This window comes from Pezoporus occidentalis, unplaced genomic scaffold, assembly GCF_034315485.1.
Source record: "Pezoporus occidentalis ecotype Australia unplaced genomic scaffold, CSIRO_AGI_Poc_V1 ctg25, whole genome shotgun sequence".
Lineage (NCBI taxonomy): Eukaryota > Metazoa > Chordata > Aves > Psittaciformes > Psittacidae > Pezoporus > Pezoporus occidentalis.
In genome coordinates this window covers 3849782-3872880 of record NW_026914394.1, presented here as the reverse complement: position 1 = coordinate 3872880, position 23099 = coordinate 3849782, and the positions used below count along the sequence as shown (strand labels likewise).

The 23099-nt window shown below is 36.7% G+C and overlaps 1 protein-coding gene across 1 annotated transcript in view; it reads left to right on the top strand.

Moving 5' to 3' along the window:
- Positions 1-23099, top strand: part of FAF1 (Fas associated factor 1) — a 170758-nt gene that overhangs the window by 42133 nt on the left and 105526 nt on the right. Inside the window, exons 5-7 of the mRNA XM_062623203.1 lie at positions 1948-2039; positions 2388-2476; positions 10184-10289. Of these exons, the coding sequence (XP_062479187.1) occupies positions 1948-2039; positions 2388-2476; positions 10184-10289 (287 nt within the window). The remainder of the gene's footprint in view (positions 1-1947; positions 2040-2387; positions 2477-10183; positions 10290-23099) is intronic.

The window sequence follows — 23099 nt, the reverse complement described above, 5'->3', positions numbered from 1 at the left end:
ACACAGAAGTACAAAGAATTTCTGACCAAGTTAAATGCAAAAAGAAAGTACAGAGAAGGTGAAAAGTAGTGATGGGCTACTACCCAGGAGGAATATGGAGGTACTGCCAGAGTGTGCAGGTTTGGAGTTAGAAAGACCGAAGCTCAGGTGGATCTGAAACCACTGAGGGATTAGAAGGGCTTCTCTGTGTCCATCAGCATGTAAGGAAAGGCTAAGGGAAATGTGAGCCTGCTGTTCAATAGCGATTGCTGAAATTGGTCAGTGGGAAGCTTATGGAGAAAATCTTTCTGGAAGCCCTTTCTGAGCAGAGGAAAGAAAAAAAAAATGATTTGAAACACCCAGCATGCATTTGCTAAGGGCAAATTGTGCTTAATTAATGTTATTTGCCTTTTATGATTGGCTCTGTGGACAAGGGAAGAGCAGCGGATGTCACTTTGACTTTAGTAAGGCCTTTGACATACTCTGCTGTAGTGTTCTTATAGTCATATCGCCAAAATAAGGACTGGATAAATGGGCTGCAAAGGGAGGTAGATAATTGCTTGGGCTGCTGGGCTCAAAGTCTGACTGGTAAACAGTTACTAGTTTAGGGATGTCCCTCGGGTTGATCCAGGGGCCAGTGTTGCTTAATGTCTTTATTAAAACCCTTGTTGTTAAGGCGAGTGCTCGTGGCAAGTTCACAGTGAATACCAGATCAGAGCAAGTGAAGTGCAGGAATGCTGAACCTGGACAGCCTACAGGAGTGCAGACCTGGACAGCCTGGGGAAATGGGCTGCCAGGACCCTCATGAAGTTAAAAGAAAGCAAAGTTGAAGTCCTGCATGTGGGACAGGATAGCTCCGTGATGTCCTGTCTGATAACTGGCTCAGGGCTGACAGGCTAGAAAGCAGCTTATAAAGAAAAGAAATAGGGGTGCATTGGCAGTGCACCCTTGCAGTGAAGGTGGCCGGCCAGGTACTAGGCTGTGTTAGCAAGAGTGTAGCCTGTTGATCCAGAGAAATAATTATTCCCTTCTATTCAGCAGTTGTCAGACTGCATTTGGAGCACTGCATCTGGTTTTTGATGTCTCCAGTGCAAGAAAGATGTTGAAATTCCCAAGTGAGTCCAGCAGGATAGTCAGGGGCCTGGCGTGCATGGCAACACAAGAGAGGCACAAGAAAGTGGATTTGTTGAGCTAGGGAAAGAGAAGGGGAGAGGTAAGAGACCTTACCTCTGTCTATAAGTAGCTGTTGGGAGGACATGGAGAAGATGGAGCCAGACTCTTGGAGGTGCATGATAGTAAGATGAGAGGCAATGGACACAGTTTGCAATATGAAAATTTCCCATTAGATAAAAGGGATTTTATTTCTTTTTCAGCCGAGAGTGGTGAAGTACTGAAATAGATTGGCCAGAGAAGTTATCAGACTTCACCCTTAGAAGTGCTTAAGAGTCAGCTGGACAAATCTGTCACTAAACTGGTTGAATTAGACCTTTGAGCTGGCCTTGGGCTAGATGAGCTTCTGATGTACCTTGCAGCCTGAATTATTTTACAACTAGTAGCTACAGGAAGACATGTTTTGCATTGAAATGTGCAAAACATTGAAAAAGTTGTCAGAGAGGGTAAATTGTGTGAACACTCCAGTTCTTTAGGTCAGGACTAACGATAATGGAATTAGGTATCAAAAATATGCACCCTCCTTATTGCTGGCAAAGGCCATTGCTCAAGGTAGCATGCATCTGCAAATACATGTGTCTAGCATACGCAGTGTAGAACTATTTAAGTATGTGCCCAAAACCTCAGATCCTCATGCGATTCTGTTTGAAGTGCATGTTATAAGGGTAACTATACTAAGAGCAGGTTTCATAGTAAATTATACCTTACTCTTGTTTTTTTTTTAGCTATAACTCAGTACTGTTTGAAATAAAGCAGTAAGTATCTATATTTTATATATTTTCTTTGTTTTCTCTTTAGGAGATATCAAACATATTCTAGAAAATGAACTTCAGATTCCTGCATCTAAAATGCTGTTAAAAGGGTGGAAGACTGGAGATGTAGATGATAGTGTAAGTTCTCAACTGTGTTTTCAGTTAACTGAATTCAGAGTTTCAAACTCAACGTATGTGGGTGGGAATTACAATGCACGAATTGCGAGTGTCAGACAGTGTTAGATGTCTTGGGTGGCATACAAGGAACTCTTAAGCATTGCAAAAGAATCTGGGACAAATGACTTTAGTTTGTGTGGGCTATGTATTTATCATGGCCTATTTACAAAAAGGGTGTTACGAAGTTAATAGCAAGTGTATCTTGAAGCAAAATATTTGGTGGTATTGTAAATAAGTATCAATAATTAAAAGAAATAAAATGAAACATCAGTTCTGACATGTTATTTATAATGATTTTTCTCCTTTCAGACTGTTTTAAAAACTCTACACTTGCCAAAAAATAATAGTCTTTATGTTCTAACACCTGACCTGCCTCCTCCTTCTTCAAGTCATTCTGGGTAAGTCTTTTAGCCATAAATTCTGCTTGTGTGATTTGATTTTGTGTGGTTTTTATGAAGCCACGTGTATCCTCGCAGGAATCTGCATTCAGTAAATACAAAGCATTTTCACTGGGTAGGAAGTGTTGGGATGAAGTATCTCAGCACATCATTATTGAAAAGAAGGTGTGGTACAGGTACCACTTAGGTACACGCAGAATTTTACACCTCCCAGATGTGATGACTTTAATTTAACAAAAGTGTAGTGTGGAAATGAGAAAGTAGAATAAAAATATTTTAAAATAAATCTTAAATTATTAAGAAAAGTCATTTGTCATCTTATAATCAGTTTCCTCTAATGGAGCAGGATGTCTTTTAATACTTACTTGAATAGTCAAAAAGTTAATGGTGAGTGTTCACGTGTCAGTGGCTATTCCTAAGGTTTGAGAATGAAATCTTATTTTATAGAAGATGGGATCTTTACTCTTACAAAGTAATTTGCAATTTGATTACTTCAGCTTGTTTTCTTTCCTACCCTTTCTCAAAGGCAGACCTGTATTGGCTCTTTAATCAGCAAAGTATGGATTTTATTCAGTAGCCGCTAGAGGGTGCCCGCTAATTGAGCCTGGGATTGCAGCTCTGGACCCTGCTGGGGACTGCTGAAATTGCTTTATCATTAGACTGGAGAGTGCCTTCAGGCTGTCTGAGGAAGGCGTCAGTTTTCTACCCTCTAATCGATAGGAGAATATTCAACAAATGCAGTCATATTGCTGGTGAGGGAAATCTTGACAATTGATGGAAATAATTGGTTTCCTAATGACTAAAAGTATTTCTTATATTACTGAAAGGTCCTTGTACGCATAACTGCACAAGTGTAACTCTGTGGAGGAAGTGAATGCTGATATGAATTATAATACTAAAGAAAAGCATGAAAAGCAAGAATAGTGGCACTGGAGCAGAGGGAGCTGAGAGGGGGTGAGCTGTATGCGCCCTGTATGTGCAAACAGGAGCTGTAATTGTGTGTAAGGACAATAAGCCATTGTACTTAAGCAGCTAAGTGAAAGACAGTGAAAATGCTGTGGAATAACACTGCAGACACTAATTTTTTTAAAACCAATCCATTACTAATTTCAAAATTTTCCACCCAGGTATCCCTGAATATTGTAATTTGAATGTCTGATTCTGGAAAGAAAACTGGGGTCTGAAGAATGTTGTTTATTGCAGCTGCAATAAACTATATAACAAAGTGTTTAAAAACAGTTCTTAGGCTTTTTTAGTGGATGAATAGTTTCAAAGAACTTGCTTAAAATCAAAGTGGTTGTTTGTTACCTTTACAGTTTATACTTGTTTCATAGTGGAGATTAGTGCTGGATATTTTGAAGATAAAGTTGGTAGCTTTGGGATAGCAAATGATGATTAATTAGTGGCTACTTAAACAAGGATAATTTGAAGGCTAGATCATCTCCCTGAAGTCATAAATTCTAGATGAAAGGGGAGGCTTGCCTCCAATTAAAGCATCAATGCAGATCAAAACACATCTAATTGAAGCAATGTACCAAACGCAGTTACACTGTTTACTGCCTACTGTTAGGTCAGTTATTATTCAGATTAGTTTGTTACCCACAATTTTTAAAAGCATCATGCTCACATCTATTATTAATGGATGATAAGGAACTTTGCCTCTTACTTTGTGAGTTTATCTGTTGTTGTCTTCAAATGCTTTCTATTTTGAACTCAAGATAAATAGTCGTGATTTGAATAGCTCCTGAAAGTGATATATGAAAAGCCTGAGGTTTCAGTACATGATATTTTATGTATATGCCCTTAGAAGGAACAATCTGGTCACAGCTCTATAAACTGCAGTTTGTGCCTGTTCTTGACACTGAGGGGGAACAGTGTCTGAACCATCCTTTTCCAACATATTGGTGTGTAGGCATTGAAGTTTATTCTGACAGACTGAATGGGCATAACCCACAACTGACTTAAAAGTAGCACCTAAATCTAATGGCAAAGTGATCCTGCAATTTAAACAAGCAAAAATCTCCTAGGGTATCTATGTTCACCAGTGACATATCTAAAGCTCTTATAGGTAATAGAAACCCAGTGAATTACTACCACATGCTGGTAAATTGAGGTGTAGAGATTAAATTTAAATGTCAAATACCAGCTGTACATGCCCTGCTTCTCCCATTTGGCAAAGCCATACTTATCCATGCCTGATCTGAAGAAGAATAACAACATGTTCTGTGAACTGTGGACAGAATGAAACCTGATTTCTACTGAATTTGTGTCTCAGCCCTGTCCCTCCATGCTTCCCACATCTCGCCTACCTCTGACGCTGTCTCCAGTTCTTCCCATGTATTTTGTAGCTAGCACCTGTTTAACTTTTTTAACCCTGTATAGACAGCCCTGCCTCTGTTCTCCAGCGGTAGTCAGGTAATACCAAGGAAAAAATCATATGCCGTGGGTAGTTGTGAGATCATTGGCCAGAAGTTAGCTGGATGGAGTATAAAATACTACACTTGCAATGCAGCTTTTAACTAAGGTGGGTAGTAAATTGGGTCCCTTTCCTCTGCCTGGCTGTTGATTTAGACCCAGTCTTTCAGACCTTATTAACACTGTCAGACCTCCTTGAAACTAGTGAATACGTTTAAAAGTTCCCAGATGGGACAGGTGAGTGGAGAAGAACATGATTTCCTTTGGAAAGCGGTCTTGAAAGGCGCTAAAGAATGTCCAGTGTTTAATTGTCAAAGGGGAGAGATCCCTTGCACCAGCTTCATCAGATTAGATTCTTTGCTTCCTTGGAGTGCAGTTATTTCCATTTGTTGCCTTGGGTGCTTCTTGAAAACTGAGGGCCAGTTTAGGAAGAAGATTTGGGAGAATGCAAAAAGGGAGAATCAAAAGCATAGGCATGTGAGTCTGGCCATGGAGCTAAGTCATCAGGATCTTCTCTCCTTTCTGTCTTGTACGTCCTGGGAGATGCTTTTTATCAATTTTTTTCTTTGGTTGTAATTTTAATGAATATAATGTATTTTATATTTATACTTTTTTGTGAATAGCTGAAAGTCTTAGTTACTGTACCTGGTAAATCACTGGAAAGTTCAAACCAGTTAAAAGCAATTTGACCAGTCGCATTACGTGGTGATTATTAGAAATAATGTATTTTTGCTAAGCAATTGTAACTCGTTTAAGAAATGTTATCTGTGAGGATAGGAAAAAAAACCACCTCACAACCCCTATCTTCCAAGTAATGGGTCCATGTGTTGCTGAGTGCCTGTGTTTTAGATTGTTGCGGAGCAGTGGTGATTGTGGCATGGTGTCTTGTTGTATGTTATCAACTGTAGCAGAGTGTTAATTAAGAACGATGTAACCTGCAACTCCAATTATTAGTATTGTCTGTTTAGCTGGACAGGAGCAGTGCCTTGCTTTAGTTACTTTGAAAGCTTCAATAAGAATGGTAAGATTAATGTTTTATTTTCACATCTGCTCATGAGACAGTTTAAAAATCTTGAAGTTTAAAATGCGATAGAATGTAAACAAAAGGGCTTCTGCTCATTTACATGTTAGCCAGATTCGCTAACTGATTGCTGTTTGAACCTAATCTACCACCTCCTGCTGCATTAGCTACAACAAACATTACATTTACATACTGATTTCTTATTTTGTTTTAATGTAAATAATCTGTAATTACAGTAAATTTGGACTTCTGTTGACATGAGCTTGTATAAATCTGTAAGTTTAAAATGGAAATGTTAATTACCTTGTGCCATACCTGTTTATGTAAAATTCAGAGATTCTGGGAGAAATCTCCATGTAAGTGAGAAGATACTGCCTAGTGGGAAATACTGAATGCGTTCCTTAAAAACATACAGAACTGAAATGGAAAGGGACATTTGATCATTGATTAAGGAGATACTTTTGGTTTCAAAGCTTGAAATATTACTAAAATTTCAAAGAAAAATGCTGTTAAAAAGCAAAGCGTTACATAAAAAAAATCAGAGCATCGAGGCAGCCACTTAATAATAGATAAAACCAGTCTATTTTGTGTATTGTGTTACAGAAAAATAGAAAAGCAGTAGAACTGGAAGCTTAAAATATAATAAATATCAGTACTAATACTGTCCTGCTTCAGACTGATTGATCAGTTGCCCTCTCTTAAGATTAGCATTATTTGCAGTTGGACATTTTTTGGCTAAATATTGTTTCTGTTCTTAGTTCATTAGACTTGTGGTTCATAAATTGTACTGAATTCTGATGGAGTGAATAAGTTCTTTCCAGACTTGTAATTGAGTTCTGATATTTTGAGTTTAGTGGAAAAAAAATAAAATGCTTGCAACTTCCTTTGCTTGAAATTCAGGTCTCTGAAAGGAACATTTTTGTATATTGCAGAGTTTTAACCCCAGCTGGATCCTGGTCCCACACTGAGGTTTCTGTGCATTGTGATAATGCTGATAATATTTCTATGTAGGCAATCTGTATGAAATTCTAAACTGATCCAAGCCTCTCTTGATAGAACTGATCAGATTGATGACTCTGTTCAGGTCTATTTTCTGTTGTTTGGGTTTGGGCTTCTTTTTTTGGGTGTAGACAGAGTTACTCTAATGGTATATTAGTGCCCCAAAATACCATCAAGTTTCCTTGTCTCCTGTGCTGCGTAGTGGAAGTATAATCATTCAGCTGAGGGGGAAAAAAATGTAATGGCAATATATAACCTGTCAGCAAATGCTTTTTAAAGGTAGGGTTTGCAGGAGTGTAGAAATGATGCTGATAGGAGTGGTCTGTTTCCAGATTTTAGTTTTCCCACTAATTAATTCTCAGATAAATTACATTTTATTAGAACTAAGGGGGTGTGTGTGTGTGTGTGTGTGGCAGAAATCTGTCTTGACTTTAATGGGACCTGGCGTTTTGCCCTGACTCCCCTTTGCTTTCATGCGGATGTTTCATTTCGAAGGCTGTAGTCAGTTGATAACATTTGCAAGAAAATGAATCTGCTTAGTGCTCTTATTTTGTACATTTGTGGATAGCCTTAATGGCTGAAAATACAATTTTAGTGTGTTTTGGAAGCAGAGATCTCCTGGCATGAATAATTTGGGGCAATCTATACCTGTAGTTGCTGGAGGAAATTAATTGCTGGCTGTCCAGCTGGGTGCTCAGATCGACCCAGGTCCTCAGAGGAGTGTTTGTACACACAGTGAGTCATTGGCACAAATGGCTCATCAGAAGTGCCATCAGTTCCTTCTCCCAACATATATAGGCCAGGTCTTGTGGTTGTCAGGCCATATGAAATTCTGATGTGGGAGCTCAAAGGATTGGATCAGTTGACCCCTGCATTTCTGTGCAAGCACAAGTAATACTTATCATTATATTATTTTTTTTTTCTGAAGAAAAAGTGAATAATTAACCATGCACTTTAATTGCTAACGCTTCAAAACCAAATTTATCCTCAAGTTTTTTTTATTTGTTTTTTTCAGACAGCTTAATTTTCAGCCTCTTCTTTGACTATATTCATCTATGAATCTGTACTGAGAATTTGCTTGTTAGCAGCATTCAGCTTGTGTTGTTTAGAAATCCAAAAAGTAGAGGTGTCAAAACTGCTAGTAACTTCAAAAATTGAGGCTTTTAATTTTAAGCACTTCATTTAAATTAACTGTGTTTGAAGAATATATTTTTCCTTTTCTAAATACTCTCTGCTATCACATCCAGATGAAATAGAGAAGTGGAAAACCTTTCCTATGGACAGATGCTTTTTATCAGCATGCCGTATTTTGGATAGTGCTGAAGCTGTGTATCACACGTACCTTGAGAGGTAGAGGGTTTGATTGAACTAGCCTGTTTCATTCTGTGTTTGCATCAATTACAGAATGAAAATGTGAATCGTTATCAGTTAGCATCTACAGATATTCAGAGTCAAAAATAGTTATGAAAGCCGTGTGTGGTTCTGTATAGAATCCAGAACCATTCACATATGCTGTAATTAATGTTTTCAGAGCAATTAATATGTGATTTGCCTCCAGTATTTACTGAAAACAAATAAAATCTCAGAATCTGAAAAAGCACAGCAGGATATTGCTGCTGAACGTTTGCCAAAAGAAAATATGGCTGTGGTGATGCAAAACCTATTGTTAATAAATTAGAATTACCTTTAAAAATAGGCATACAACTCCCCCCCCCCTTTTGAAGGACTATTAAGTGTTCTTTAGGACTTTTCTTACAAGATTTTGTGCCAAGTGCAGTGAACTTCATGTTCAGCATAGATGACGTCAGTTACATTTGGAGTGTCTCTCATGTACTTGATCAAACTTGGCATTGACAATGAGTTATATTTATCTTCCATACCGCAAAACCGTACAAGATGAGAAATAGCACTTCCTAACTTCACTTTGTAGTATGTGATTATTATGTTTAAGATGTCACAGAATCCAAATGAAGTTGCTTAGTGAAGATATTTTTGTAAGGTAATTTTTCTTGAGATGTTAAAGCAAATCATGCATCACTCGCTAAAGCATCCAATGAGTATTGCATGGGTTTCTTTCCATCTGAGCAGCAAAACCGCACATCAGTAATTGCAGTAGAAGTTAAAACTAACAAATCAGGTTTCAAATAATCTAGTAATCTTTCTTGTCTTGTATCTTGAGATACAGCTGTGCTTATGCTCATCTACATACAGAATTTGTCCTTTATTGTTAAGAGGAATGGCATGTAGAAGTGTCATGGAATAGTGATGATGTACAGGAAAAAGCCCCCAGTCTGCCATTCTTTTAAGAGTATATGATAAGAAAAAACTAGGATTGAATAAGCCCAATTTAATTCCATATGCCAGCAAACAGGTCAAGTCTGCCTAAATATTGTTTAGAAATCTAAGCTTATGTTACAGTGTTGCTGCAGTTTTGTAGCCTGTATGAGACTGTGCTGGGCTGTAATTGCCATGCCTGTAACAGAAGTCCTGCCTTCTATTTTGAAAAGTAGATAGCTGCATAATATTGTACCTAATGAAGCAAACAGGAGGCCTTTTTAACATCCAGATATTTTGTTATCAGGGAAAAATACAAATAAGAACCCAAGTTTGTGACAACATGAACATATAGCTGGCCTGCTTAATCTATATTTTAAGATTAGTGTTATAATTCATATGATTAAAGACGTTTTAATGCACATTTAAAACAGCTTGGGCAAAACTAACTTTTCTAAATGCTCAATACCCACATGAGAAATTTTGCTGTGGTTAGTTCTCCAGTTCTAATTAGCTGGGTTTATGTGCTTCGAATGAAACTAAGCGGAAGAATGTCCGTTTGGTTTATGCTTCAGGTAACCGAGAGAAGCGAGAGCATGCTTTGCCTTGTTCTACTTACCATCAGTTTTTAATGTGCATTGTAGCTTGATATTTTGTCTGGTTATCAATATGCTTACAAGTCTGATGTTAATGGCTTTATGAGTGCTAAATATACCCGATGTTTGTGAAGATAATGTGAGTCTCTCAATTTTGAGAATACTTAACATTAGAAGAGCTTTAAAGTCTGCAGTCACCTTATTAAGGAAGGAGTTCAGGAATGGCCTTTGGTCATTCTCAGCATGCTTCCTTGCATTTAAGAGTGAAAAGAGAGATGATAATGTTGTGCCTGGACTTGTCCATGTAGAGTTTAGGGTACCCTGGGGTTTTTGCATCCAACTGTAAAACAAGCTATAACATGCTTATCCCTGATTTTCTTGTTTTTCTTTCAACCATTTCAGGGCCCTGCAGGAGTCATTAAATCAAAACTTCATGCTGATTGTCACCCATAGAGAAGTCCAGCGGGAGTACAACCTCAACTTCTCAGGAAGCAGTACCATTCAGGAGGTGAGTGCTGCTTCACAGCTGAAGAATAAATGTAGCTCATTATAGCTAATGCCAGCTCTGTTAAAGAGAGTTTACATAGTCTCTTGATGGATATTCCTTCATTTTATTAGACTCTTTTTGTTTTTTTTTTAGTTTAATCAATAGGATCACCAAGATTGCTGTAATTTGATTAAAGAACTTGGCCTAAAAAGAAATAGATTTCTATTAATTTATACAGAAAAGATGTTTCTTTTTGTTTGCTAGTAGGAAAATATGCAATAAATGTTATTGAATTACTCTAAAATAATGAGGAAAACAATTACTCAAATCACATTTTATCTTTAAGCCCCTTGAAGCTTCCCTCTGTCTTCCCTTCTTTCAACCAGCTCCATCTCCATTTTGTAGGCACCTCTACCGTTACTGGTTGCTATTGTAATGCTGTAATTCTTACTAGCCAAATGGTTTTGTGGATAATGGACGTCACTGCCATTCTCTAGAATGGCCAGCAAGGGGTGATATTGTAGAGAACTTCATCAGAATTAAGTCCTGTAAGAACAAATATCTCCAATATGACTCTGGACTCTGAATTTAAAACAAGCAGTCTGGCATATCTTAAAAACTGCTTTCTAAAGCCAAAGGTTGTTACCTCGTGCTCCGTGGTATGTCTAATGCCAGGTGGTTTGGATGTTATTTTCTATATAGCCTACTAACTTCTGGAAACATGACAAACAATCTACAAATGTGAATCTTCAGAATTCGCATTACAAAATATTAAGATTAAATGTTTGCTTTTCAAATTAAATGTATGTTTGCTGTTGGTCTGGTCTTTTAGGGTTGAACAGATTTATTGAAGTTTTTCATGCCACATGCTGATGTCGTAGACAGAATTATTTCAAGTTCCATAATATTAGCTAGAGGAACAGTATCTCATACAACAGTGAAAAACCATCATTGTTTTCATTGTTAATCTTACTATTCTTAAGATCTAAATTCTGATCTCTCACCTGCATAAAAGTCTGTTTTCTACTTACCTTTTTAAACCTATTATAGTACGTTCTGTTTTATTTTGCTTTGTTTTTAAATACAAACAAACCTTCTTGCATCAGTTTGTTTTTTGAGGGGCTGAGCACTGACTCTTTACAATTAATAACAATTTGAATATTTATGGCAATAAATTATCAGAATATTTGGTTTTAATTTTAAAGTGATGAGATTCTAAAAGAAAACACACGTATTGTGTATTTGATTTTTATGTATGCTATATCAATTACTACTTTGCTCATGAGTCTTTCCCAGCTTAGAGGAACCAGAAAGCTGTGACAGTGCATGGGAATCTAGGCTGCTTCTACATGCACTGAAGTTTTCTTTCTTGTTGATGATGGCAGACTACAGTAAATGTGTTACCATATAAAGTTGACGTAATTTAAAAGTCAGTTATGATTTTCTCCGTTAAGCAACCAAAATGATAAACCCCTTAACCAACATGAGCATCAAACCTTTCTTTGCCTTTATGTCTTCTATCTAAGTATTACATCTAATACTTTAAAATTATGAAGACTGTGTCAGAGGCTAAAATGGAAAGAGAATTCGGAGCTTCTTGTGCAGCTGATGCTGAGCAGGTGAATATGTCTGTCTGTGCAGAGTCTTGTGGAAATCACTGGGGATTTGGCTGAAGTAAAAGGGTTGGCGAGCATTTGTCTAATTATAGAAAACAAGCACTGTTTTGGATGTTAAGTCCCTAATGGCTTTTTAATTTTTTTTTTTTCCTTTTAGCATAGAGTGAGCATTGTAGCAAATGACTGATGAATCTGGTTAGTCTGTGTGATATGAAGGAATCTTTCCTTCTCTTCTCTCCCTTGTCTGTCTCCTTTCCAGGGACTGTTAGATGGTTTGATTTATTTTTTTTTTTTTCCCCTTCCCTCTCTTGTTCACACTTTAACAAATTAATAGTTTACTTTCCTTCTGGTATTTTTTTGTCACCGTGGAAAAGCTCTCTGGGAGTTGCATTTGCCAACCACAAGAGGGCAGGAAGGACTATTCAATTATTACCTAAAAATGCAGTTCAGTGTTTTCAAATTAGCTTCTGGTATATTAACAAAAAGGAGTATAATGGCCAAGTTATTGTTTGATTTACAGATAATTGGCATATTGCAGGGAGGAGACTTAATTTCACCCTTTTAAATTAAACAGGGAGATTTAAAAAGACATAAAATATTCATTAATGTTCAGTGATTATAAAGCAGTGGCATATATTTATTCTACCTTTATTACTGTTTCGATGGGAAAATACTGCAAATATTTCAGAAATCGACTTGGCCATACTGACAAGTTGAAATGTTTAAGCAGTGTTAATGCAATCTACTCACACGTTATATCCTATGCAGAAAGATTCAAAATGACTGCATCAATTATTAAAAGAAATACTTAAAATTCTATAAGTGTTTGCCTGCTTGCCACAGTTGGGTGCAACTGTCTCTCCAGGGCTGGTTGTTTAATTTGCTGTTATTATTAACACTGTGAATTTTAAGGAATAAAAGGAAAATTCAAGGAATGTCTGAAAAAGGCCCCCCAAAAAGACGCAACCAAGAACCCCAACCCCAACATCCTTTCAAAACTGACATAAATATTTTGCAGTAGATTAAATGCAATATCCACAGCTGTGAGTTGTGCTTTCCTAAACTACGATTGCTTCAGTTCTGTGTTGTCTTTTTTTTAGTGTTTAAAATGCATGTTTAATAGTAAATGATATTTGGAGGAATTGTTATTCCAAAGAAATCTTACTGTTTAATGGGGAAGGAATCTGACAGAAAATGCTTTGAGAGAAGCCTGAAGCCGTAGTGCTCATGTCTGCTTCCACAATTTCTTGCGTATTAATTCAGTAGTTGGATATTTGATGGCAATTGAAAATGCAGCTTTTTTGCCCCCCCCCCCTTTTTTTACATGCTTTATCTATATCTTCAACTGTTTATGTATTTATTTAATTTCTCAGCTTAAAAGGTATGTTACATTCAGTAATACTGTTGGAGGATTACGAGCCTATGGGGAATCTTTAGAAATGGAATACAAAATTAAACTTAACTAAAATTCTGGACATTGGATTTTACTTGTAAGTTGGGCAGGGGAGTCGTTATCTGCGAAAGTTAAAGATAACATGGGTCTAAATTGCAAATTAATCTGTGTCAGAGGTTTCTGACATCTGTTTGTTCTTGTAAAATTACAGAATTAAGTCTGAGCAGATACTGTTCTGGGAAATACCACGGTTACTTTTATCCCTGATCTGCATTTTAAAGTGGAAATCAGTAGGTTTGGTGCTAGTTTGGAGACTGTAAATAAGTACGTTTTCAGTGTATCATATGGTTAAAGAAGGACAATTCTAACAAATTGAACTCTTAATACTTACAAGACTAAAATGAGTTTTCTGTCTGAATGCTTGCTCTTTATTCTGCTAACATAATTTGTAGAGGCTAGAAATAATTGCAGTGAGAGAATTTTTAACATTTCATTTGAGAAGCTACGTGCTAAATTATTACCAGGCATTTCCATGTTCAACGTAATTTGTTTTCTGTCTATTTTTACTAACTTGTTCTCATTTAGAAACCAATGTTTCAGCTACTTTAATTTTCACAAGTTGTAGTTATCGTCTTTGATGGAAATGAAGAACAGCCTTTTTAAGGTGTGTGGGGGGGAATATTTAAATGTTTCATGAAAGCAAGTTTGTATTCTTATCCTGGAGCAGGCAAACTGATTGTAAAAAAACTTTGATTTTTGAGTTCATGTCACAATAGTGTGCCCCACACTTTTTGTTTTAGTCAGTGACATAGGAAAAAAAAACAACCCAAAACTGGATAACTCTTTTAAAAACAAGGAGTTTGCATTCGTCTGTTTTACTCTTGGTATAGACTTTGAAGCCTTTTTGTGATTGCTGTGTGCAGGATTACAGAAGTGTATCCCATGTACACAAGCTGTGGCTGCTAAAGAGTGGATGGGTTAAATATGCAGAAACCTCAGGCCTCTTGCAGATCGGTAATTTTGTGTTGTAACTGCTGGAGATTCCAGTTGAAAATATTAGGTAAAGCATGTACTGGGCATTATAATTCCTGGTAAAACATAAAATCTGTGCAAACAATGAAAGGAGATGGGTCCCTAAATAGCGGCTGCCTCTGCATAGCTGCATCTGCTCTTTATTCTGTTCTTTTAGCCAATAACCTAATCAGAGGGTAGCTGCTTAGCATCCCTGTCACCTGTGCTAGGTAATATATTTGTTCTTTGTTCCCTATAGACTTACTGGCTAAGGTGGAATATGAAAAGCAGTGTATCCAATAGCACTCCAGGCAGGAGGAGGAACTATTTGTGCCTACAACTGCCTGGGCTGAGATAAACTATAAGTTCTGTGTTGACAGACCCTGGTGACAGTCTGAAGTCCTTTGTGCTGAATCTCTAGAAACTTTTTTGATAAACAGATGAATGTGAAACAAGCTATGAACCCACCGTTTATAAACATGCTGACAGAAACCTTATTTAAAAAGCCTAAATAAACATAATAGATAAATATAAGTAAGCAGATCAATTACCTTTAGCATGCAGAAAAATAATTCAGCTGAAGGTCTTGTACCTTTTTCAGATCTGATTTTTGGTATCTGTACAAAACCTCTTCAAGCCAGTTGTTGAGTGAGATCATCCCCAGTGAAGGTCTGTCACTGGCATGGGGACACAAAATGTGTATCTAAATAATGTTCTTTTTTAATGTTGTAGCTAAGTAGCTTAAATAAAATGTTTGCCAGAAATGAGAATAGATGTATCCAAATGTGGTACATACATGAATGGTTTCACAGGTGTGTTATGTTTTGATGTTTTTTTAATTTGATTTAAAATTGTTGAAAACTATTTTTATGCTAATAAAACCCAGTAACTAACGCTTTTCAGTATTTTGATAGGAGCTGCACAAACATTCTACACTATTGTTCAATTATTCTCTTAGTACCAGAGAAGCTGGTTAAACCATGTTGCTGCTATACTGATTGTACTTCAGACATACTTTTTTTTTGGTGAAATTTGAACATTTTGTTTGCTTTTTAAAGAAATCTGTAGTGTAAAAATTATATTAAATTTATAGGGAGTCATAACAGCAGTATACATAATTTAAACGTCTATCACTGTGATAGCCTCAGTGTTCTACAGTGGTAAATGAGTACCAGGTAACAAGCTAGGTTTTGACTTTTTAAACAAGAGAAAAATCTATTTTTATGAAGCTAAATTGCCTTTTTGATTCGTTTATTTTTATGCCTTTCTTCTAAAGAAAACCAGCACCTTGCTAATCTAAAATGTATTTGCTAAAAGCAATCCTTAATAAACTTTTTGTAAATGGTCATGTGTTAGGAATTATATGAAAAGGAAGTTCCTTGGGAAATAAAGAGAAAATACCTTTTATGTACCTGTTCAAAAGTGATAGCTTTATTAGGCGCTTGAAATATCTTAATATCTGACTGTAGAGATCTGTTTCGGGGAGATCCTACCCATAAAGGTATATAACTATTTTCTTTTTATGCAACAGAAGCAGCACTAAAACATAAAGGAAGGGCACTCTTCTACTTCTCTATTAATTACGAAGCTTAATATATTCCTCACAGAATATGTTTCATAACCTGTAATTTGGTTTTGGTGGGTTTGGACGTGCATATCATTAAAGGAACGATCTTCAGTTATCAAAAACTAGTAAACCTGGACATTTTTATATGCAAGAAAAGGCAGAGAGTAAATAATTGCACTGGTGACCAATACTGTAATAATCCTGTTTTACAATATGCACTTGACAGGTTGTAATAGTGCTAATTGAAGAGACTAATTCACACTTGCTTCATTCTATTCAAAGGCAAAATCAGCAGCTTGTTTTGCTTTTGACCAGATGGTCCTGATGAACACCTACTGTGCACTTTAAGTGCTTTACTAGAATTACAAAGGCTGGGGGCTGCATCCGACTCAAAATGATTTGAGAAGAGAAAAAAACCTCACTGCTCAATGGATTTGGTGCAACTAAATTAATTCTAGTGGACCCATTACACATTGAGCCCCCTTTTCAAAGTGCTGAGCCTCCTCGTTTGTTCTGTAGCAATGAGAAAGTGAAAGGCAGATTACTGCAAACAGAAATAAAAAAAAAGTGCTGTGAAAAGGAGAAAAGAGGCCTTGAAGCCTTTTCATATCATTTGGGTTTTTCAAGTGCGTTATTTTTGGGGAGGGTGGATGTATGAAAAGCCAATTGGAGTTTTTTTTGTTTTAAAGTGCGCTATTTAAGTACTATGAATATAAAAGCAAGAGCAACAGTTGACTGAGTTTACTGTGGTAAAGCTTTGTGTCCAAGGATGAATCAAATTCATTATAGTCAATGCTTTGTATTTTCATATGAATGTAGGGTTAGTTTCACAAGACTGTGTCTGTTTAGGATAATTATAATTTAATATTTTCCTTTCATAAAGTTATCACTGTAGATATCTAAAATTTGCTGAAAGCAAGGTTTTCTCTTGAATAAATTTAGAAGCACCTAGAGAGTTTAAAACTCCAGAGGAAGCTGTTTGATTTCCAAGGGAAGGCAAGGCATGTTCCAATAGCGTCGAAGCACTGATTATTATAACTAATTAGAAGTCACACATCTGTTAGCTTTCGATTTGTCAGCGCTTGTAGTTTGCTGTGTATGTTTCTATCTCCCTTCTTCTTTGCTCTCATTCTCTGTCTCTATTACACTCCATCCATAAGTGTAGATGGATTTGAGAGAAACTCTCGCAGGATAAGGAGTAATTTAGTTGAATTTGAAAGTAATGAGGAGTCATTGTTATAATTTTGGTTATAGGTTCGCCTCCGTAAATGCTCAGTCATGTGAGTTGTCCTTATTTTAGAAGTAATCGTGTTGAATTGAATGGCTCTGCTCATGTAATTTAAGGATGCTAAGGATTTTGGGGATCAAGACCTAATTTAAAATGCTGAATTTTTAAAAACTGCAATTAAAACCATTGCTTGCTATTCTGATTTTGAATATTTGCTATGTTTTACATTCGGCCTGGAGAATTTTTATGCAAGGCTTCTACCATAATGCTAGCTATTAAAAAGGTGTTAGCATGAAATGACAAGAAAACCTAAGCAGCTTTATGAACATATTAAACAGCTATGTCCTTAGTTGCTGTGCTATTTAAAGTGGAAAGCAGTATTCTGTAGCTAAATAGCACAGCACTGCTATTTGTATAATGGTAAATGAAAAGTTAAAGTTAGCATTTTTTGCAATTAAAAAAAATTAATTTACAGCTTGTAAATTAAAGTGTATGAGAGGACGGTTTAACCTTTCTATCCTGTGTTAACTATAATATGATCGCTTCTATTATTGCATGATATACACTTATATTAAAAAAAACAACAATCGTTGAATTGCTGATTTGTTTTCAAACAATGAAATTTGTATTTGTGCAAATTATAGTAGGCACAGTGTTCTCTCATGTTTTCTCATCAAACAACCCAATTATACTTATAAATAGTGAGGTGCTAATGAACTGTTGTTCTGGAAAAGTTGTTTGCTTTTTTTTTAACTTGAGTAAGAAAGGAAACACTTCACAATTTTAGAGTGCTTGCTTGGTGAGAAAATGCTTGAAAATATTGTACTTATGTAAATCATGTTGGTGCTATCACTTTTAAATACACAACAGAAGCTAATCTAAAAACCCCATCAGTTCATATGGAGCACAACTAGATTCTTGACATTGTAAATTGCTCACTTAATTGGGAACTGGTGGTTTTTACTTTTATTTATTAAGTTATAGACTTTTTTCCACTACAAATTTGTATTTCAGTTTAAAGTTTCTTAGTGCCTTCATTTAACAGAAAAAGAATTTTTTTGATAGTTGAGGTAATGAGGATATTTAACATGGTTCTGGAGATACAACACTGAAATGGTCAACAGTATCTTAACAGCAGTGTAATAATGATAGTGCTGAACTACATGGCTTTGTAATTGCTATGCAAAGAAAGCACTCAGTTGCTGTTTCAAATGTGAATAAATAATGTTTGTCTCTGTCTGGTACTTAACATCTCGGTGAAACAGTGAGCTGTCTCTTTAATAAGCCTGTTTCTTACGATTTTTGAGTTATGTTCCTCTATCTGTGTAAAAACATGAACTTGAAAAGTTATTCTTTTGGTTTTGTATGAAGAATCGGGGGCATAAATTGAAGAGCCTTGCACTCATTTAAGGATAAAATGGCCTCATAATCACCCTCAAGAAATCCCTGTTACTGTTTATAAAAAGGGTTATAGAAGCTCTCAGCAAACATTTGCAGTAAGTGGCAAAATTTATGCCCTGCTTTGTGATAGTTGCGTGACCAGACAGTGGGGTATAGGATTGTTTTAAGGTTTTTACAGCTGCAGGCATAAAAGCATCTGTTCCTAGAAAAGCCTTCATTGTTTAATTTTGACACTGACTTTTCCATGCTGCTTGTACCAGTCTCTGGATTAGGTGCCACTAATATTAGGAGCCACTAAGTTGCTCCCAAATGCAGCTGTCACTATACATGGCCTTGTAGCTTAGGCAAAGTAGATGTAATCAAAACAAGCGGTTTTGTACAAGGTCATTTCAGAAGACTGAAAAAGGAATTTCCACAATATTGTATCTTGTGAGTAGCTGGGCTTTTCGCTTTTCTGTTGGTTTACTAATTCTTCTGGTGACCACTAATGTATATGACTGCCTCAGAATGAATGAAAGAAGGATTTGGAAACTGCATGGCTTTTTTTTTATAGGCACTTAAGTTGATATTTATTTTGATTGAGCAGTTACTGTGGTATTTAATTACATACACTCCATGTATGTGTGTTTGTATCTCTCTGTCTCTACAGTGAAACGGCATGATTTACAAAACTCTGGGAAATGTGACTTTTTTTGACAAGCTTCCATTTCTTTCCTTCAAAGTTTCCAGTGAATTAAAAATGAAAGAGCACTTCATTTTATGTATCCCAGAGTTGTGTTAATTTCTACCCAGCTGGTCTAAAATGATTGATACAAAGCCAAATTTGTGACTGCCTGCATTACAAAGTCTGTAATTTGCTAATGAATTATGATAATAATCTTTCATCATACATGAAAGATTTAGACAAACAATTTACTAACTATATAGTTTGATCACAATTTTTGGGTTTGTACCAAGCCTTGCATCTACTTTATTTTTCCCTGCCTAGATTAGCAGACCAAAGTGAACTTATTCTTACCTTGTTTTGAAAGCAATAATGTTGGTAGGTATGTGGGGATGATGGTGGACAGCAGAAATATAAGCTTGTAGTGTAAAACTCCATATTTAATGTATGTACAAATCAAACCACCCAGTTTCCAACTAGAGAAACATCACAGTAGGCATGGCACAGGAAGTTGTTTGAGGCTGCATCTATTGTTGTGGGGACGTAGAACAGAATGAAAACAGGGTAGAGATGTTTTTCACGTTAAGATTCCTTTGGGTGTGGTAAAAGCAAACTATTTAAAGTATAGGTAGACAAAGGCATAGGAACAAAGTAGGCTTGAAAAGAAAACCAGATGCTCCAGAAGAGGAGCAACTGCCACACTGTCCTGTCAACCGGAGTGAAGTTTGTGGTTACTTGCATAGGGTATCAGCAAACAGTTGATCTTGAACAGTCTAAGGACCTCCTGAGGACAGAATTTACGGTAGGATACAAGCACAGTGTAAGCAGATGTCTTCCCGTACAAAATCTGCTCCTTTTTTGTCATCTCAGGGAGCATATCATCCACCTTTAGTCCAGAGGTTACTTCCCAGTTCTGCAGGACTTACTTTGTGTTGAATATTATACTTTTCCAATAGTGAGCAACACAGGAGAAATGAGAGGAGCTTTCTGTTCAGTGACCCCTGACTTTTCTTCTGTTTTGCGAACAGCCTCGATCATTTATTCTTCTCCTTTTGAGCTCAGTTTAGTGGATTTAAGTAGACATGGTTTTGATGTCCACCCTAGAAAAATAATCAATGAATCAGAAAAACCCCACAAGACCCAACACGTATCTCCAGTGCTGCCATTATTGTTGCTTGGGTGAAACTGTTGACTTCAGTGGTTTCTAGCTTTAGGTACTTCTCTTCAGACAATGAGTTACCTGAAAAAGCTAGTTTCTCACCCCAAAACTACACGTGACTTCCAGAAACAAAATCGCATTATGATTGTTGGGGCTGCTGTTAAGTGGAGCATGGTTTCAATGTTAAAAAGGTAGAAAAAAGTAGAGAGGCTGGGAGTAGAAGCAAGGAAATAGGACAACTGGAAGTATTGAGAAAATGCCATCCAGAGCAGGATTGGTAACGTGGCCTTGTGAAAGATATGGAAATGAGCACTGGGATAGGTGCTGACTGGAAAGGCTTAGCTCTTACGACTCTTACTCCCCAGGAAGGTGCTTCTGTCTAGTAGCTGTTAGCTGGTATATCTAATATCTCATAACTCTCTTGGAAATTGATGTTACTGTCATTTGAAAGGGTATCTCAAGACCTTCACAATATTGGAAACAGGTAAGCAATAAACGAGAAAAGGAGGAGTACAAAAACCAAGGGCGTCTTATTTTTTTCTACAATTAGTCCGTAAGGAAGAGAGAGACTCTTGCTACGAATCTGTACATATGAAAAGGCAGGAAGTCTGACTGCCTGGTCTCAGTGGAATAGCTGTAGATAACTTAACTTCAACCCTAGGAAAGAGAAATGGAGAAAGGAATAATGACTCTTAAGAACTGCCATGATTTCAGTCATTTCGTTCCACAGCATCAGGGCAAAATGCAGCACCCCAGGTATCTCTTCAGTTTTTTCCAGGAGAAACAGAACAACAAAGGTGTTACATGGTTCTCAAATATATTTTGCTCATTTTTGATGACAGGCTGCTATTTACTGAACTTGGCAACTCTGCAGCAGGTACTGCTACTTAAGAAACATTATGAGCTATGTTTGTGTCCCATTATTAGTTTCTCTGTAATCATAAGATGAATTTCAGATCAATATCTCCTCTCTGTGTCTTGCATAAACTCCTGTTTGCACTTACCCATGAAATGTTCCTCATTTAGGACAAGACAGGACTTATTCCTGAATAATTCAAAAGTGGGGAGTCTAAAAAATGCTTACATTGATTAGGGGAATGTTTTGTGTTTTGACAGTTTCACCTGTCAGAGTCTTTCACCCACTCTGCTTAAAAGGCCTTGGCTCTATTTTATTCTATGTATTGACATTGGGCTGGCAGGGGAAGGACTAGACTGCTGCTTATAACTGTGACCACAGGGCAGCCTAGGCCAGCACTGAGACAGACAAAATAGGGAAGCTCTGATGTTCACAAAAAGCAGCAACAGAACAGTGGAAGAGGATATGTTTTTGTCATATGAAACAGTGAAGTTAAACTTCTCTCCCTGGTACAAAAGGTAAACTGTCAAATCAGACAGGTCCACGTTAACATTTCAAGGTTGGGACTTACGAGGCCAATAAAGAATATGGAAGGTCTCTTGAGCATTTTGTGAGGTCTGGGCAGGGTGAAAGCTTCCTTTCTGACAAACTAAGAGACTGAGATAAATCTTGAATTGCCATGGAGATATCTTCCTCCTTAAAGCTTCCCAACAGAACACGAGGTTGTAGTTAACAGCTATGTCTACATTAGCATGCAGGACGGTGCAGGAGAAGGTCTGCGTAGAAAACTACTTGGTGGTGAGGATCTAACATCTGTGCTGTTTATGTTTCTGGTGTTTTACTGGCAACAGCTCCTAGTCTGCTTCTGCAGATTGAATGTTTCTTAGTAGTTGAAATTTAAAAATTGTGCATCTTCTGTTTTAGTTTGATCCTAATGGTATTTAGTTTGCATGTTCTGAGACTGCTCCATCGTGCAAGCTGAAGTTGGACACATGGGTGACTGAAGATCAGGAGTGTGGTTTTGAGATGAAACACTAATGCAACTCCATCATACAAGGACTGGATCTGCATCAGTCCTTTGGTGCAAAACAGTATTTTCAAATGTTACACCATTGGGAACCCTTCTCATTGGAGCACAAACACTGTCATTTCTTAGTAATTCTGTAAACAGAAGTGGTCAAATTCTTCTTGAATGGAAACAAGTAAATGAAAGATGAAGTGAAATGTGCACCTCCTGTGTGTTTTGAGCTCACTGGAGAGTAGCCATGCAAAGAATCAACATGAGCAGCAAGACAAGCCTTTTGAATACCCCAAATTCATTCAAGTTTTTGTCTTAAGATCAGTTTGAAGTGAGGAACAATAAAACTCAGTGGTTAAATGTTTTTTCTGAAACATAAATGCAAACTGTTTGAAGTAGAGGATAATTTTAGCATGCAACATCTGTTTTCTCAAGACACTGGTATCGGAAGAGAACTGCAAATCCAATTTCAGTTCTCATTTTGTGTCTTTCGCCTTGTTTTGGTTTATAGGTCAGAGTGAAGATCATTAAATTTTGACTTACATGGGTGATCATCAGATTTTGTATGTTTCCTCCTGTAGGTTGTTTTGCATGTTTAGTGAGCCCCGTCTTTCTTTTTTTTCTCTTCTTTTTAAGAATTTGTCTTTCTCTTCTTTTTATTTTGTTAGTCCACATACACATTTTCTTTTTTGCCGCTTTCTCATTCTTGCTTTTTATCTTCTGATGTACTGACTCTTAGAGTTTATAATGAAAATCTTTGTATGAATTTCTTTTTTGCTGCTTGGCTTATCAGGTTTAATTTCTAAATACTGTTTTTTCCTTATAATGCCAAAAACCATACTGTAAATGAGAAACTTTTTAATTATTATGCTCTTTATACATATTTTCTGCAATGCGGAGTACTAAGTATTATGCTGG